At 41.1% G+C, this 17,496-nt stretch overlaps 1 protein-coding gene across 2 annotated transcripts in view; it reads left to right on the top strand.

Moving 5' to 3' along the window:
* Positions 1 to 15,685, top strand: part of EPG5 (ectopic P-granules 5 autophagy tethering factor) — a gene marked incomplete at both ends in the record, with an annotated part of 121,738 nt that extends 106,053 nt beyond the window's left edge. For both annotated transcript variants that reach the window (XM_079717931.1, XM_079717930.1), the window contains 8 exons: positions 1,657 to 1,842; positions 2,326 to 2,535; positions 3,216 to 3,360; positions 8,720 to 8,962; positions 10,285 to 10,501; positions 11,003 to 11,218; positions 12,941 to 13,055; positions 15,503 to 15,685. In XM_079717931.1, coding sequence (XP_079574057.1) covers positions 1,657 to 1,842; positions 2,326 to 2,535; positions 3,216 to 3,360; positions 8,720 to 8,962; positions 10,285 to 10,501; positions 11,003 to 11,218; positions 12,941 to 13,055; positions 15,503 to 15,685 — 1,515 coding nt within the window. The remainder of the gene's footprint in view (positions 1 to 1,656; positions 1,843 to 2,325; positions 2,536 to 3,215; positions 3,361 to 8,719; positions 8,963 to 10,284; positions 10,502 to 11,002; positions 11,219 to 12,940; positions 13,056 to 15,502) is intronic.
* Between the last annotated feature and the right edge of the window lie 1,811 nt (positions 15,686 to 17,496).

Here is a 17,496-nt window from a genome sequence, read left to right as displayed (position 1 = left end):
GGAAAGCTGAGGACAGTCATCTTAGTGAAATACAAAGTTAAGAATGATTTTATAGCTAGGTTTAGCCTATGAGACAGGCACAAAGTAGGTATTCATCATCATTATGAATATGGAATTGAACCTTTGTTTAAAGAGCTGTAAGAGAGCGTTTAAGTAACAGCACAGCTTTAGCTATATGACAGATTAAATAGATTGGTCTATAAAGGGATGCTATAGACTTTGTATCTCTAGGAGTTTTAGTCTAATGATAGATAACTTTGCCCGGCCCAGAAGCTGGGAAACTTTCAGTTCCGTGAGTCTTGCTGGCATAGTAAAGTATGTTTGTGAGGGGGTCGAGGGTGAAGATAGAGAACAAATTATAAAGGAGGATGAAGAATCATTTTCTAAAAGGGAAAATGAGCAAATAGCATGATATAATGATGGTACTAATTGGAAGACATGAATCATCAGATTCCACTGATTGCGATTTTATAAATGGAGTTGAGCTTTTTAATCTTCTTTTTAAAGGAAAAATTTATAGCTAGCCATGTTTTATTTTAAACAGACTTGAAATAGGCTTATAAGAGATAACTTTGATATTGATTATATACTTTAAAATACATTTGCCCCCCATCCCCGCTATATTTTAAATGGGATAATTAAACATTATGTAGTCATCAAAAATTATAAAGACTAATGATATGGGGATATATTTATAACATAATATTACACTAAAAAAGCCATATAAAATTATATATGCTAATATAGTAGATCTCAAAGTATGGTCCTAGGGCCAGCAACATCAGTACCACCTGGGAACTTGTTAGGAAGACAAATTCCTGCTCCTACTCCAGATACAGGACATTAAAAATTCTATGGGTATCCCCCCAACCCCCATCCCACGCAAGTCCTCCAGGTGGTTCTGATGCACGCTCGGCTTTGGGAACCAGTGACTAGTAGATATATCACCTTTGTCTTTCCCAGCACATTTGAGGACTGTGGTAGGCTCCCTCGAGCACCAGTGACTTACTGCGGCAGGGATTTGCCACCCTGGCTGTAGCTAGGGAAGATCATTCCTTTCCTGTTAAGAATTAGTGGAATAGGGACTTCCCTGGTGGCACAGTGGTTAAGAATCGCCTGCCAATGCACAGGACACAGGTTCGATCCCTGGTCTGGGAATATCCCACATGCTGCGGAGCAGCTAAGCCCATGCTCCACAACTACTGAGCCAGCGCTCTAGAGCCCGCGAGCCACAGCTACTGAGCCTGCGTGCCACAACTACTGAAGCCTGTGCGCCTAGAGCCCGTGCTCTGCAACAAGAGAAGACACTGCAATGAGAAGCCCATGCACTGCGACGAAGAGTAGCCCCCGCTCACCGCAACTAGAGAAAGCCCACACGGAGCCACAAAGACCCAACGCAGCCAAAAACAAAAATAAATAAAGTAAATTAAAAAAAAAAGTAGTGGAATAAATAATGAACTCCAAACAAGCTGAAAGTTGTGCCATACATTGAACATGGAAGGAAAAACATTATAATCTAAATCTCTGAGGGCCGAAGGGTTATGAATGATTTTTATAATCTGGGAAAAAAGTATAATTTAAAAGATATATAATTTAGAAAACATTGATTTCTATACATTTTTAGGATACATAGCTAAAAACATTGTTTCCTTTTAGGTGGAACGAGGAAGCCCCAAGAGCTGCTTCTTGTTTTTGGGGTCTGTCCTCTGTGAAGTCAACTGGGTCAGTGTGCTCTCTGATGCCTGGAATCCCAGTCCCCACCCAGAGACCCGGAGCATGATTGTCTGCCTCCTTTTCATGATGATTTTATTGGCAAAGGAAGATCAACTGGTGGATCAAACAGTAAGTTTGGAGAGCCTGTGATAAAGACTTGGCAAGGCTCTCTAGATCCTCACTCTGTATGAAGTTGTGGTTTTTAAGTTGTTCCCCTCGTGCCTCTTTCAGTGTGAATATATGCATGGCATACGGGATGTGCCTTCAACTAGGTGTCTGATTTTCTTATATAGTTCATAGTCTAAGGGAACCACACCAAATATAAAAATCAATTTCAATTTATATCTCCTTAATTGCTTGTTCTACCACCAGATCATAGAGTTCCTTTGAAAATCGGGTTCTGAATACTTATAAATCTTAATGTGTTTTGCCAAAACTTTGGTTATTACTTTCACGAGTTCTCCTAACTTGAGCAGGTACTTATTTGACTTCTTAACTCTTCTCTGCTCATCATAGGCCATGTTAGTGGTCACTCCATAGACTAGGTAGAGATGCATATTTCTGGAAAAAATAGGAGCTCTGGAACTAAAGGAATGTGTGTTTCATTTTTAGGATTCTCCTCTACTTACTCTCCTTGGACAGACAAGCTCACTCTCGTGGCATCTTGTGGATATTGTGTCATATCAGAGTGTGCTAGGTTATTTCAGCAGCCATTACCAGCCATCCATCATCCTGGCAAAAGAATCTTCTGCTGAGTTAATTGTGAAGCTCCTAAAAGTATCTGCAGGTCTTTCCGTTCCTACTGACAGCCAGAAACATCTTGTAAGTTAAGTGGGTCCTTTAGAAGACAGAGTGTTCTTCAGGGCTGGTAGTAGTGTAAGTGCTACTGAGGACTGTCTCGAATCCTGCGATGGCTCAATAGAAAAAGTTGGAGAATGTATATCATTTTGGCCTCTTGGGTCTTTCAGTTTCATTTATTTCTTCTGATAAGCCTTTACCTACTAGCAGTGTCACATGCTAACAAGAGGTGAAAAGGATTGAGGGCCGACAGTGAGCTGTGGGTTTACTGATTTGAATGTCATTGGCAGCAGAATGGCAGCAAGTTATGAGCATGAGTTTGAGGTCTGACAAACTCAAATCCCCAACTCACTGCCATTCTGACCTTGGTTTTCTCACCTGAATTGGAAATAATAATACCTTGCCTTCAAAGTGTTGTGAGGATTAGATCAGAAAATGAACATAAAAGTTTTTGGAAAAGTTCCTGGCAAGCACTTAGTGTGTAGTTAATGTTGTTATTAATGTAGTAAAAACTACTACTGGGATTTGGGAGAACATGGGTTCTGGTCTAAGTATTACCAAAGATTTTTATTTCCCCAACACAGGGTCTGTCCTCATATGACTCACTGCTCTGTCCTCTTCCAGTGCAGTGCTGTGCTCCCAGGGAATATCCAGTTAACACTGCATGCATGGATTCATTTGAATGATCCTTTTTTTATTGTCAGGATGCAGTTCCAAAATGCCGAGCCTTCACTCATCAGATGGTACAATTCCTCAGCTCCCTGGAACAAAATGGAAAAATCACGTTAGCAGTCCTTGAACAGGAAATGTGTAAGCTCTTGGATGATATCATTGTTTTTAAACCACCTGGTAAGTGACTATGGTGGAGTCATGTATTCACTCAGTAAATGAATTCCTGCTGTGTATAAGGCATCTTGAGATCAGGAAGATGGTCGGGACACTGTCATTCCCGTTTACAGAGAAGCAGTGGTCAGAGAGATGACGGGACCATAGGGACACTTGTCATCTCAGCACTGGCGGGGGTGGGTGGCATGAATGGTAAGCACTTGAGGCGTAGACACTGTCAGTTGCTGGTGTGGGGTTAACTGGACTGAGGGCTAAGTTAGATGACTAGATATAATGATTAGGAGATAACCAGAGACCATCCATCGAGCAGCATTCCTGGATGTTTTGGCTCCTAACTGGGAGGGCACTTCAGAATCACCTGTAGGCTTGTAAAGAAACTTCATATGAGAACTTGTGCTCCTAGCAGTTTGGTGGACTGGACATCCTGATTGCCTCTCCTGCTGAAAATAACTAAGGATGCTGGATAAAATGTTTTTAAGAAGCCAAAAATTAAACTTATTGACAAGGTGGCAGAAAATCTCAGAAGTCAGAAACTAAGTAAAAAGAGGAACACATAAAAGTAGATGGAGTACTGAGGCTGGCTTTTACCTTGAAGGCTTTTGCTGACACTCCTTAGATTAGGGGAGATGATAAAGCCCAGGGCCTGCCTAAGATGGGAGCCTGAAAGGACCTCCCGTGCGTTACCACACAGGATGGCATACTCAGGGTAAGGATGAGTTAGACATGAACCTGCCCTGAGAAAGGAAGACAACAATCCTTAGATTCATTAAATCCAGCAAATCCCAAGCAGGGTAGATAGAAAGAAATTCACCCCTGTATATACTGTAGTGAAACTGCAGAAGCACCGGGGACAAAGGAACGACATTCAACATTTACAAGGACAGCCAGCTTCTCATTGGCAACAGAGGAAGCTGTAAGATAGTGGAACAACACCTTCAATGTGCTGTGAGGAGATGACTTGTGTAACCTGGGATTGTAAACTAAGAACAGCCGTCTTTCAAGGATGAGGATGAAATAAAGATGTTTTCCTTGAAACCTGAGCGTGTTTGTCCCAGTGGACATCACTAAAGGAAATACTAAAGAAAGCATGTTCTTTAGGTAGAAGTAGAGTGATCACAAGTGAAAGGCTTGAATTGCAAGAAGGAAAAGTAAGCAGAGAAAGTAGTGAAATGTGGGTAAATATAAACAAAAACTGCCTATGTAAAACTACAGTAATCATCATTTAGGGGTTTAAAAAGCAAAAGCTAACATTAAATTATATGACCACAGATATATGTAAGTTAAGAAAGAGGTTGACTTAAAAGCATTCTAAGGTTTTAATATTGTTTGAGGGGGGTCAAGAGGTTGATTACATTTATGTCTTCATAGAATATGAATGGTAAAAAATCTAAGTAATTCACCAAAAGAATAGAAATAAAATATGTAAGTTCTAAGTTAGTAGAAGGAGATAGGATTGGCCTGGTGGCACAGTGGTTAAGAATCCACCTGCCAATGCAGGGGACACGGGTTTGATCCTTGGTCCAGGGAGATCCCACATGCTGCGGAGCAGCTAAGCCCATGTGCCACAACTACTGAGCCTGTGCTCTAGAGCCCGCGAGCCACAACTACTGAGCCCACATGCCACAACTACTGAAGCCTGTGCACCTAGAAACCATGCTCTGCAGCAAGAGAGGCCACCACAATGAGAAGCCCATGCACCACAATGAAGAGTAGCCCCCGCTCTCCGCAACTAGAGAAAGCCCACACACAGCAACGAAGACCCAATGCAGCCAAAAAAAAAAAAAAAAAAGGATTGGCCAAATTTTGTTCAATCCAAAGAAAGCAAGAAATGTGGAAAAGGTAAGAAAAATGGCCAAAATAAAAAGATAAAATTTAAATATATCGGTAAATGTAAATGGACTGATGCTCAGGTTAAAAGATGAAGATTGTCAGACTGGATTAATAATCAACAAAATCCAGTTTTTTATATATTTATTTTTTAAAATTTTATTTTAGTTGTGGCATACAGGCTTAGTTGCTCCGCGGCCTGTGGGATCCTCCCGGTCCAGGGCTCGAACCTGTGTCCCCTGCACTGGCAGGCGGATTCCCAGACACTGCACCACAAGGGAAGCCCCAACATCCAGTTTTAAGCTGTTTATAAGAAGTATATCTAAAGCATAGGATATAGAAAGCTTTCTACAAGGCAGTCACATTAGATATTAAAATAGAAAGATGGTACAGCTGTATCAGTATGAGACAGATAGGACTGTAAGGCAGAAAGCATTACCAAGCCAGACAATCTCCTGTGTGTGTTCCTGCCCTGAAGTTGCATGAAAAACACATATATACATAAAAAACACATATTACTTACATAAATAAATAAGAAAAAAGCATTATTAAAAATGAAGAGAGTCGTTGGAAATTGATAAAAGGTTCAATTCACCAGGAAGAAAATGCATAAGGGGAAAATTGACAGAACTAGGAAGAGAAATGTCAGTTTTGCTCACAGTGAGGGATTTTGACCCATGTCTCGCAGTAACTGATGGATCAGGTAGACAGAAAATCAGTAAGACTATAGGATGTCTGAATAGTACAGCTGGATGTAATGAGTATGTAGAGAATAATATACCCTGTAAATGCAGAATGCACACTGTATCAGTCTCACATTGAACAGTTAAGAAACAACCCATTACTAGGGTTAAAGCACATCTCAATCAATCCCAAAGGACTGGTATCAGATAGACCACATATTCTAACCACAGTGCAATGAACTTAAAAATCAGTAACAAAATATAACCAGGAGGGAAAAAACTATACATTGGAAATTAAGGAGCAAACTTTTAAATAACTGATGACCAAAGGAACAATAACAACAAATTTAAAATATTTAGAACTGAATTAAAAAAACAGAGCATCAAAACTTGTGGGATTCAGCTAAAGTGAAACTTAATTTCATGGCCTTAAATGTTTATATTAAAATTTCTAAAAGCTGAAAATTAGATAAACACTGAGCTTAAGAAATTATAAAAAGAACCACAAAATATAACCAAAATTTGCTTAGAAAGAAAGAGATAATAAAGAGAAGATAAATAGGAGGAGACTAAGGGTGAACAATTGAAACTGGTAAATGTATAGGAAAATCTAAAAAATCTGACTCTATAAAACAGTAATAGTAATGTGTTGTTGGGTTATGGTAACAGTAGGGAAGGTAATAGGAAATTAGCATTGTCTGGGAACCAGTTAACATCAGACTTTGAAAAATCAAGAATGCATGTTGTAATTTGTAAGATAACCACTATGAAAATGTTAAAAGAATATTTGAAGAGAGAAAAAGGAATGTAGAATTGGAGGGACAAATTGGAAGCATATAGTAAGATAGTAGATTTAGACCCACTCACATCAGTAATTACATTAAATATGAATGACTAAGATTGTCACACTGGATAAAATAAGGAAGAAAAAGACAATCCAGTAAAAAAAATGAACAAGACCCTTAAATTGACATTCTACAAAAGAGAATATTCAAATAACCAGTAAACATATGAAAACATGCTAAACCTTGTTAATATTTAGGGAAATGCAAATTAAGAACTTGATGGCATACTCTATCACATCCACCAGAATAGCTAAAATTAAAAAGTTTTCAATACCAAATGTTGGTGAGGATGTGGATCAGTGTTAACTCTCATATACTGCTGATCACAGAGTAAATTAGTACAACCATTTTTAAACGTTTGACATCATCTACTAGTTTGCATATCCCTCGGCTTGGGATATGCAAACTAGTTAAAAAAAAAAGAAGAATTAGCAGGCAATACTGGAGAAATTGATTTAGAGTTGGTCGTATGTAACTGGGCCATGAAGATTGAATAATAGCCAGGCAATGGAGTGAAGGGCGTTCTAGAAAGATCTTAATCAGAAGAGTGATGGGATCAGTTCTGGTTTTTAAGAACAACATTTGTTGGCTGTGTTGATGAATGGGAAGGGGAGAGGCTGCGATCTATTAAGAGGCTTATTGCAATCATTTTTTGTTCCCATGAATCATAACTAAAAAATAGATTAAAATCGCTATTCACAGATGCAAACTGTTATATATAGAATGGATAAACAACAAGGTCCTACTCTATAGTACAGGGAACTAAATTCAATATCCCGTGGCAAACCATAATGGAAAAGAATATGAAAAAAATGTATATATATATGTATATATGTATAACTGAGTTACTTTGCTGTATAGCAGTAATTAACACAACATTATAAATCAACTGTACTTCAATGACAAAATAAAATTTTTTTTAAAATCAGAAAAAAAATTTATTCACCTGGAATTCAGAGATAAGGCCTTTATTACCAAGAATATTTATACATAAAAAAGTAGATTCACAAACATATAATGCTTAAAAAATTCCTTGCTTGATAATCAGTAGATCTTATGATAACATTAAGTTAGGGTTTATTGTACACTGTGCAAGTGGGTGAATTTGGTTTGATGGGTGTGATAAGACCTCCCCACTCGTGTTGACATAAATACCAAAGCCTGGAGGTGAGAAAGCCACAATTCTATTCCCTTAAAACAATGAACCCAACTCAAGGAGAATTAGAAATAGTTGGCAAAAATTATGCCTGATGAAGGGAATTCCCTGGCTGTCCAGTGGCTAAGACCCTGCAGTTTGACTGCCGAGGGCCGCGGGTTCAATCCCTGGTCGGGAAACTAAGATCCCGCAAGCTGCACAGCACAGCCGAAAAAGAAAAAAACAAATTATGCCTGATGAATAGTTTTCTCAACACACCCTCACTGAAAAATATTTTCTATTCTTGGATGTGAAGAAGGAATCTACCTCAGTCACTTATTTGCAGTTCTCTTTTAAAATGAATTTGCTCTTTTTCTTGTGTTGTATTCTTTTTTTCACTTTTAATATTTTGGAGAGACCCAGTCTGTCCATTTTTCTTATCTAAAAAATAAAGAAATAAAAGAGCTGCTGTTAGGAGTCTGTAAAAAGGTTTTTACTTTCCTTTTATATTTAGTTTTAAATAGTAGCCTTCATTCTGTGTAAATCATTCTAGAATTATTTACAACTTTGGCATTGGTAGGGGTGGAGGTACTGTTTCTAGTTTACCAAATGACTCCTGAGATCTATGTATTTTGTCTATTTATTAAAGTATCGCTTGGCCACACGCTGTAACCAAGGATCTCGCAGTAGTTCCTGCTTTGCTCTTACAAAGTATGTATGTGCCACATCCTATCCTTAAAAGCTAAACACAGAAGGATTTTCCTTCTGGCCCCTGGAGAGCAGCTAGCTTGAAGCACCATTGTTCCCTTTATCACATTCACATCGTCATACCAGCAGCCTTTTGCAAACATGTTGGCTATGTTCCCCTTCAGATCTGGACAGCCAGGCCCGCCACATGGCCCTCAGCAGCCTCTTTATGGAAGTCCTAATGATGATGAACAACGCGACTATCCCAACAGCAGAGTTCCTCCGAGGCAGTATCCAGACCTGGATTGGGCAGAAAGTGCATGGGCTGGTGGTTCTGCCCCTGTTAACAGCCGCCTGCCAGAGCCTGGCTTCCGTCCGCCACATGGCCGAGACGACGGAAGCCTGCATCACTGCTTACTTCAAAGAGGGTAAGAGGACCGTCATGTCAGGCTCTCAGTAGACCCATCTTTTCCAAGAAAGATTAAAGCTTTGTCTGAAGGAGATACCTTTCCAGACCCTTCCTGTTGAGGGATTGTACTGTTCTAATATCTCTGTAAATGTTGTTGATGTTTCAGAATATAGTTTGTTTTTTTCATAAAGATGTGCAGTTAGCATGAGAAATTTTGGCCCATGTTGGTACCATCATGTTTCAAGAGAGGGAACCTCTAATTCATTTTATGTGGGCTTTGGAGTGTCAGACCAATCCTTTTATGGTAGGCAAATTGTGTATGTCATAGGCCTAGTCATAGTCCTAAAAGCAAATGCTATATACCAGAATCTTTATAATAATGATCCACTGTATTAATTTTCTCTATTTTGTCACTTGTTAAAGATTTTCATATGTCCTCTTACTGCATTTTGTCATGTGTTCTAAACTATTACGGAGTTCTCTTCCCACCTCCCCTCCCGCCCCCCACTCCCGCTTTGTCTTCTTATTTCCTGCCTCTAAACTCTCAGATTCTGGAAACAGCCTGATCTGGTTAAAAAGAATTCCTCAGAGCAGTACTTCTCGACTCTGTTACCCAGATATACGTCATAGTGCACACAATAGGGGAGAACGAAGGGTACTGGAGTGAGAATGCTAGGAAGTGCCTGCAACCTGCCCATGCCCTTTCTTAACAACATGTGAATAATCCATGTTCCCATGTCCCCCTGTGGAAGGTGCTATGTGTGTCACCATGTCACCCTGCTCCCATTCCTCCCAAAAGAATTGAGAACCATTAGGATAACACTCTTGCTCCAAGTTTATTTACTGTTTGTTGCTAAAATTAAATTTGTTTTTTTAATTTGTGAAACATTTTCAAGAATTTCTGTCAAGATATGAGTCAAACTAAACTTTGATAATTAAAAAATGCTTATGAAGGATAGAGTAATAATAATACCCCTCGGAAAAGCATAAGTATTCATAACATACTTAAAAATGGTATTAGGTAAAGTTAAAATTCTTAGATAACTGGGAGAGGCGGTGTCTACATGTGATTTTAATGATCATAATATGGTGAAAGAGGTGATTTATGAAAATGCAGCCATGATACCTGACTTCATTGTACCCTCTGCACTGGCAGCCAGGACAAAGGCATTTAGAGTGAGGGCCTCCAGTCCAAGCCATGAGGCATTGTCAGGCCCTCCAGGGTCAATGTGAGTGGTGTTTTCTCGACATGAAGCTTTTAAAGTGAAAAGGTTCATTAGGTAGTTAAATAGTTTGATTCTTGCTCTTACCTTTCTCTACCTCTTGGTGTTCTTTTCTTAGGCTCCCTCAATCAGAATTTAGGTTGGGGCCCCATTCTGGTGTCCCTTCAAGTTCCCGAGCTCACCATCGAAGAGTTTCTGCAGGAGTGCCTGTCCCTCGGCAGCTACTTGACTCTCTATGTCTACTTGCTTCAGTGTCTAAATAGTGAGCAGACGCTAAGGAACGAAATGAAAGTGCTGCTTCTCTTAAGCCAGTGGTTGGAACAGGTGTATCCAAGGTATACTGGCCCTCCGGTTGCCTACAGCCGACCCATGGGATTGGGGTAGCTTGAATTTGGGTTTAAGTTAATGTCCATTTAAGTGCACAGACCCAAGTGATACATAAGAAACAAACAAGGCTATGAGGTACAGTGACACCTATTTTAGAAAGATGTTCCTTGCATGGGCCGATCTTCTGAGCAGGCTTTTTATTTCCTAAAACAGGTATTTTGAAGCACCACCTTTAGCTTCCGTATCCGTTAAGTAGGGACAACAATGTTTACCTCACTTGATTAAGTGAAAGGACGTCGAGCTCATATATGCTGTCTGGCATGTAGAAGGGGCAATAAATGTCAGCTGTTCCTTTATTGTCCAAATACTTTATTAACAGCATTACCTGTCAGCCTAAGCTTTGAAAGTACTAAATGTCCCTTACACTTAAAACTCACGTGTGGACTTTCAGTTAAATGAGAGTGGAAAGAATCTACTCTGAATCTGATTTTCCTCCCCCCTCCCCCCAGCTCTATGCAGGAAGAAGCAAAGCTGTTTTTGTGGTGGCACCAAGTCCTGCAGCTGTCCCTGGTTCAGACCGAGCAGAATGACTCGGTCTTGACGGAGTCTGTCATTCGAATTCTGCTCATGCTTCAGGCCCGTCAGAGCCTGCTGGCCGAGGAGAGGCTCAGTTCAGGGATTCTCAGGGCAATTGGGCTGGGCCGGAAGTCGCCCTTGTCTAACAGGTGAGGAAGCACCTGCTCTTGCTTTTCTAAACGGGCCACAGACACCTGCACATACCTAGGGGGTGTAATACTTGGTAGATTTTCTATTTAGGAGCTGAGCTAGGGTCCTCCCAGAGATTAAGAAGAAAACAATCAGAGCCTGATTACATCTTTACATTTTAAAAAGGGTGTTTATTTTTTCCGTTTTAAAACAACTTTTATGTTCAAAGACTTTTTTTTAGCAGTATCTCATTGTATCTTGACTTGGTAACCTGACCACACTACACATTGCTTTTTGTCTTTGAGCCAGTGACGGTGTGCAAGTTTAGGTTAAAATACCCCGGTCAGCTGCTTCACTGCCAGCACTTTGTCAGGGAAACCCAGGTTCCATGAGGGATTTGGTCTAGCAGAATTGTTAAGTCAAGATGAGTGGAAGTTAACTGATTAGAAGGATAAGTAATGAGAAATACATTCAAGTTTTTGTTGCTAAAAATTCCAAGGTGTGAAAGAATTTGCCACTAGCCCCAGTTTATCTCCTAAGACTATCTGCATCATGGTTTTCTTTTAAAGGCCTTATCTGGTTTGAAAGGAATTCTTACTATTCTGATGTCAGCATTCTTATGGAATAGCCTGCTGCAACTTTGGGAGCCACCCAATCCAAACCAGTTAACGTCGTACTCCTTTGTGGTAGAATTTAGCAGGACTGTGTGATTTGATTCACTTAAATTGTAAAATACACATCACATAAAATTATCATGCTAACCCTTTTAAAATATACAATTCAGGGACTTCCCTGGCAGTCCAGTGGTTAAGACTCTGCGCTTGCACTGCAGGGGGTATGGGTTCGTTCCCTAGTCGGGGACCTAAGATCCCGCATGCCGTGTGGCGTGGCCAGAAAAAAAATGATAAAATGTACAGTTCAGTGGCGTTTAGTACATTCACAATGTTGTTGCAACCATCACCACTGTTTTGTTCCAGAACATTTTTGTCATCCCAAAAGGAAATCCTGTAGCTACTAAGCAATCACTCCCTCTTCCCCTCTTCCCCACGTCTCTGGCAACAACTGATGGATTCCTGACTTTATGTATATCCTGTTCTGGGCATCTCATGTAAATGGAATCACGTAATACGTGGCCTCTTGTGTCTGGCTTCTTTCACTTACCATAAAGTTTCAAGGCTCATCCATATTTTAGCATGCACTGGTACTTATTTCCTTCTTATGATTGAATAATATTCCATTGTATGGACACACCACATTTTGTTTTTCCATTCATCAGTTGATAGACATTTGGATTGTATCCACTCTTTGGCTATTGTGAATAGTGCTGCTGTGAAAGTTATTTACAAGTTTTTGTTAGAACACCTGTTTTCGGTTCTTTTGGAATTGTTGGGTCACATGGTTACTCTATATTTAACTTCTTGAGGAACTGCCAAACTGTTCTCCATAGCACCTGCACCATTTTTAACATTCCCACCAGCCGTGGCTGAGAGTTCCAGTTATTCTGTATCTTTGCCAACACTTTGATTCCTGAGACTGAATTATGTTTTCATTGTTTGGGTGGTGATAATGGAAGGGCAGATAAAGACTCCTTGATCATATTTACAGTTTTCCTGAAGAGGCTAACAACAACAGTAGGTCTGGAGATGTGTTCATCTTATTTTCTAACAGAAAATATGGTATTTATTTTAAAATGCTTACTTTAATAGTCATTTACTTCTTCTAATCCCTCCCTAACACTTAAGGTTCCGAGTGGCTGCCCGAGCCATGGCTGCCTTTCTTTCAGTTCAGGTTCCTGCCAAGGATCAGATCCGTTTGAAGCCGGGCTCTGAATTACATCTGACCCTGAAAGCTCAGCAGGTCAGTAAAAAGCTTTGTGGTTAAGGGCTAGAAGTTTTCCACAGGAGGAGGGAGGTGGCACCTGTACTCTTTACACGTGATGACCTGGTGATGATGACCTGGTGGGCTCTACTAACTGGAAAATGGTTAACGCATGTATCTGCCTCGGATTTTAAACCAGTTTTTGTAGGCACTTGCCCAGAGCCCTGTTACTAACCTTGTAGAAGAAGCAAGGCCATGGGCAAGCCAATCTAGGATCGAATTTGGTTCTGATGACATGACTGTGTGCTGACCTGTCACAAGCTGGGGCTGGGGACAGGCACAGAAGATGAGACTACAGTTGAGACCAATAGAGGTTAGCTGGGCTTTAACTTGGAGCCAAGGCGGTGGTTCTGTTTTGTGAGTCTGTGGGTTGACCAGTGTTGGCTGACATGGACAAAATGGTAGCTGTGAAAAATAGTTTGTTCTAAAAACATGGAAGGCTACATGGTAGTGGTCCCCCATTCCCATAACTATTTTCACCCATAAACAGGCTGGCCAGGTACAAAGGTATATAATATAAAATGATGGCTGGCATTCTTGAGTGCTTACTGCATGCCAGGCACTGTTATAAGTTTTAACTCACTTGATGTTAACGAGTTAAAATTTTAACTCTTCTAATTCTCATAACAACCCTATACAATACGAACTTTTATTATCCTGGTTTTGTGGATGAGGAAATGGAGACAGAAGGAGACTAAGTAATTTGTCCCAAATCACACAGCCCCTGAGGGCTGGGGCTGGGATTCACTGGGCCTGTCCGGGTCCAGTGTCACGCTCTTGTTGCTCTGCAGTACCGTCTCTGTACACGGTAAATGCTTAGATCCCTCAGCTCTTGTCTTTTGCGGCATTGTCATGTCTAAGCCAGCCGTGTACAGTGTGATATCTTGGTATTAAGAGCAAAGGTGAAGCGAAAAAATCAGCAGGTTCTTCACAGGCATCTTGGTTTTTACAGTACCCGATACTTGTCACTGGCTGATTAGACAACCACCATTTGCATCCCTAATGTCGTCTAAGAGCCGTCACAAGTGGGCAGATGAGTGTCCCAGGGGGCGGTTGTGAAGTCAGTGCCCTGCATTTCAGGCTGCATTTGAGAAGTCTGCTCTCCTGTGCCCACCAGCACCTGGAGCATAGCTTTGCTTTAGCTGCGGCCGGCAGGTCGCCCAGGCCTTGCCAGCCTTTGCCGGCCTTCCTTTAGACTTAAGTGATGACATACTTGTCATCAGGGTTTTCAGACTGGAAAGAAGTCAACTTTGTATAAAATGATTATTCTTAGGCAAACTGTCAAAGTAGACTGTTCTTTTTACAAAAGAAAGGGGAGAGAGAGAAAGAGAGAGACATATGGACGCTATGGTTAGTGGGAGTGCCTGTTCCCACTGATTCTTGTTCTTAGATTGACTCCGTTCATACAGCAGTTAGCTTGGTACCAAAATCCCTTCCATTGTTGATTTTCAACCCCAAAACTTCTGTCTTAAACCACTTGGTAATTTATTTCTAAGCTGCCTGTTCATTTACTATCCTCAAAAAATCTTCTCCCTCCTTATTTACTGAGCCAAGCAAATTCCATCTTTTAGTCTCTATCCTCTAGTGCAGTGGTCCCCATAAATGAGAGAGGCAGGAGAGTGGCACTTCACAGTTCACACTCAGAATGCTCGGGGTGGGTGAGCTCGTATAGCTGAAAAACAAAACTCCCTACCCCCCAAGAACCGTTGTTCTGATTTTTTGTTTGTTTTCTCTAAATACAGTCTTTTTCTCTTCTCTTCTCCCAGTATGAAGGGAGGAAAAATTAAAATTATGGAAGTAAAGAATGTTTTTCTTTCTTTATTCCCGAAGAAAAGCATGGGAATAAGTCAATTCTGTTGGGCGGAAGCCAGAGGAACTTGATCTGTCCGTTGTGTTTGTTGGCTGATAGAACAACCTTATCCTTCACCCTCAGCAGCACTTAACCACTGGCTTCTTCTGAATTCCATCTAGTTACACGGTTTAGTACGACATTACTTTGTAATCTGAGAACAAACCCAACAGCAAATTAAAGCTGATGCCCGTGGTTTCCGGTTGAGTCTCCAGGAAGAGAGGCAGTAGATGATCTGGCGGGGAGGGCTGCAGTGCTGGCACCGGGGCGAGGAGGACAAAGCAGGAGGACAGCCTGGCTCAGCAGTGGCACTCTGGGGGAGGGGTTGGGAAACAGCACAGGCCAGGCAGAGGGAAGGCTGGATGTGGAAGGCGGCAGACGCCAGAGAAGCTTGGGTTGCCGGCCTCCTTCTGCTTGTGGTTGATCAGTGCCTGCCTTTGAGACATCTAGTTCCAGTTCTGTAGGCTTCCCCGGAGGCTCACAGTTGCACCAGATGATGTCGGCAGGTGTGCTACGCCTGCGGGAATCATGTTATACGCATCCGTGGGTTAACCCTCTTGTCTTCCATGTCTTTTAGGCTCTGAATGCTCTTGAATCCTTGACAGCAAGTAAGCAGTACCTTGAATACCAGGATCAGATATTGCAAGCCGCACAATTTATAAAGCGTCCTGGCCATTGCCTCCAAGATGGGAAAAGCTTCCTGGCTCTTCTTGTGAACTGTCTCTATCCAGAAGTGCATTATTTGGACAACATACGATAGTAACACTGAGGCTCTTGATAAACCTGTTGCTTTTTATGTTTACATTTAACTTTGCTGTTGCACAAATAACTTTGCTCAATTTCACTTCAGTTTGGCCAATGAATTAGTTGACTGAGATGCAAGTTGGTGGGCACTAGATAATTGTTGTGCATGTGCACATGTGTATGTGTGTGTTTCCTTAGCTCTTTTTTTTTTTTTTTTTACATCTTTATTGTCCTTAGGTCTTAAAATGTTCCAGGGACTTTGTAATTTTTATGTTCAGCCAACAAGAGAACTTACGAAGTTCTCCTTGGGTAGAGAGCCACTCTCAGTTGCCGAATATCCAGTCATCTCATGAGACCCCAGGTGGGGTGCTTTCGTATGTCTCCACTTCTGTCTTCTCCTGTTTCATTTAAATGTCAAGACTCCTGTGCCAGATATAACTACTTTGGGAATCGTGTTGAACCCTCACTTTTGAATCCCAATTGTGTTCCTTCAAAGTAAAAAAGCTTTGAAAATTTCTGCATTTCTCAAATGTGGGGAAATATACCAGCTTAAATTATTATGTTTTCCTCTCAGAAGGGAGATAAGAATGCTGAATCAAAGTGAGTCGTTGTCTAAAATGTGACCACTCGATCCTGATTATAGTGGACAGCAGAGATGGTGACAAGTCCATTTCCATCCAGCCATGTGTCCTCATAGAGAAGGAGCCATTTGTCTACATTGGGGGTGCGTGCTGGCGGTCTGTGGGGAGCATGTCGTGCACAGATGTGTTTTGTTCGATCACCACGGCTGAGAGTGTAGACAGGGCTTCATCTCTCCAGTGCACTGTAGACGTACATTCCCTTTGGTCATACCCCAGCCCGCTCCTTCCTTCATGTCTTATTTGGCCCCTGTAGACATGTACATTTGCAGCTCTTTCCAGACAGCAAGTTTGATATCTGAAGGTCCTGCTGTTGAGAGAGACGGAGACAGAGAACTTGACTCTCTGTTTCCTGCTTGTTTTATCACTCCAGATTTAAACTCAAATGAAGCTAGCAAACCTGCTGAAACACTGGTCGGTGGAAACTGGGTCAGGTCAGGAGACTTAACTGAAATTGGGCTTTTTTTTAATCGTCACGTGCCTTCTGTTGTTAACAGTTTGTTCTTTACCAAAGCCTGTCTGCAATGTTGCCGTGTTTTGCTGCCATCTGCTTGCTCTTGTCATGTCCCCCCCACCCCCCGGAATTCGCACCTTGACTTCTGTCATCATATTCATAATTCTGTTGGCTCAAAATTGATTTGTTTGTCCAGCTGGCATAACGTGTCTTTTGCTTGCAGGTTATCTATAGCCCGAGGCTATTTACCTAAAAATGTCTTGGTCACTGAGAGCTTTTAGCAGGGGGATTGGGGTATAAATTAACTGAGTGATAATCTCTTTCCAAATATCGTTTTGGGGTGCTTCCCCCAACATTTGGAAGTGTGTAGGAGCTGTTCTTTATTTTGAATCTTTTTAGTTGGACTGAACAGTTCTGCCCCACGGAAATGCTCTGGTAGAGATCATCCCTGTTAGCCTCCAAGTTCTGTAGGCCACTAAGTGTCCATCTCTGAGGGACGCATCTCAGAGCTTTCCTTGTTACACGTTTTAGAAGCTGTGAACAGTTCCATGGCTGATTTGGCAACAAAGATTTTATGACAGGAAATATTCTGTGTGCTGTTTTCTTTGAGGAGGATATAATTATTGGTATCCTAAAATGAAATTTTTGAGTGACAGTACATACATTTAAAGAAAATTATGTTTAATCTTAATGTTTGAAGGTTTATAATATTTATAATGTATTTGCTCTGTAAAA

The sequence above is a fragment of the Hyperoodon ampullatus genome (genome assembly GCF_949752795.1).
Source record: "Hyperoodon ampullatus genome assembly, chromosome: 13".
In the NCBI taxonomy this organism is placed as follows: domain Eukaryota; kingdom Metazoa; phylum Chordata; class Mammalia; order Artiodactyla; family Ziphiidae; genus Hyperoodon; species Hyperoodon ampullatus.
Note: the sequence above shows the minus strand (reverse complement) of the source record. Positions and strands in the feature narration are given on the sequence as shown.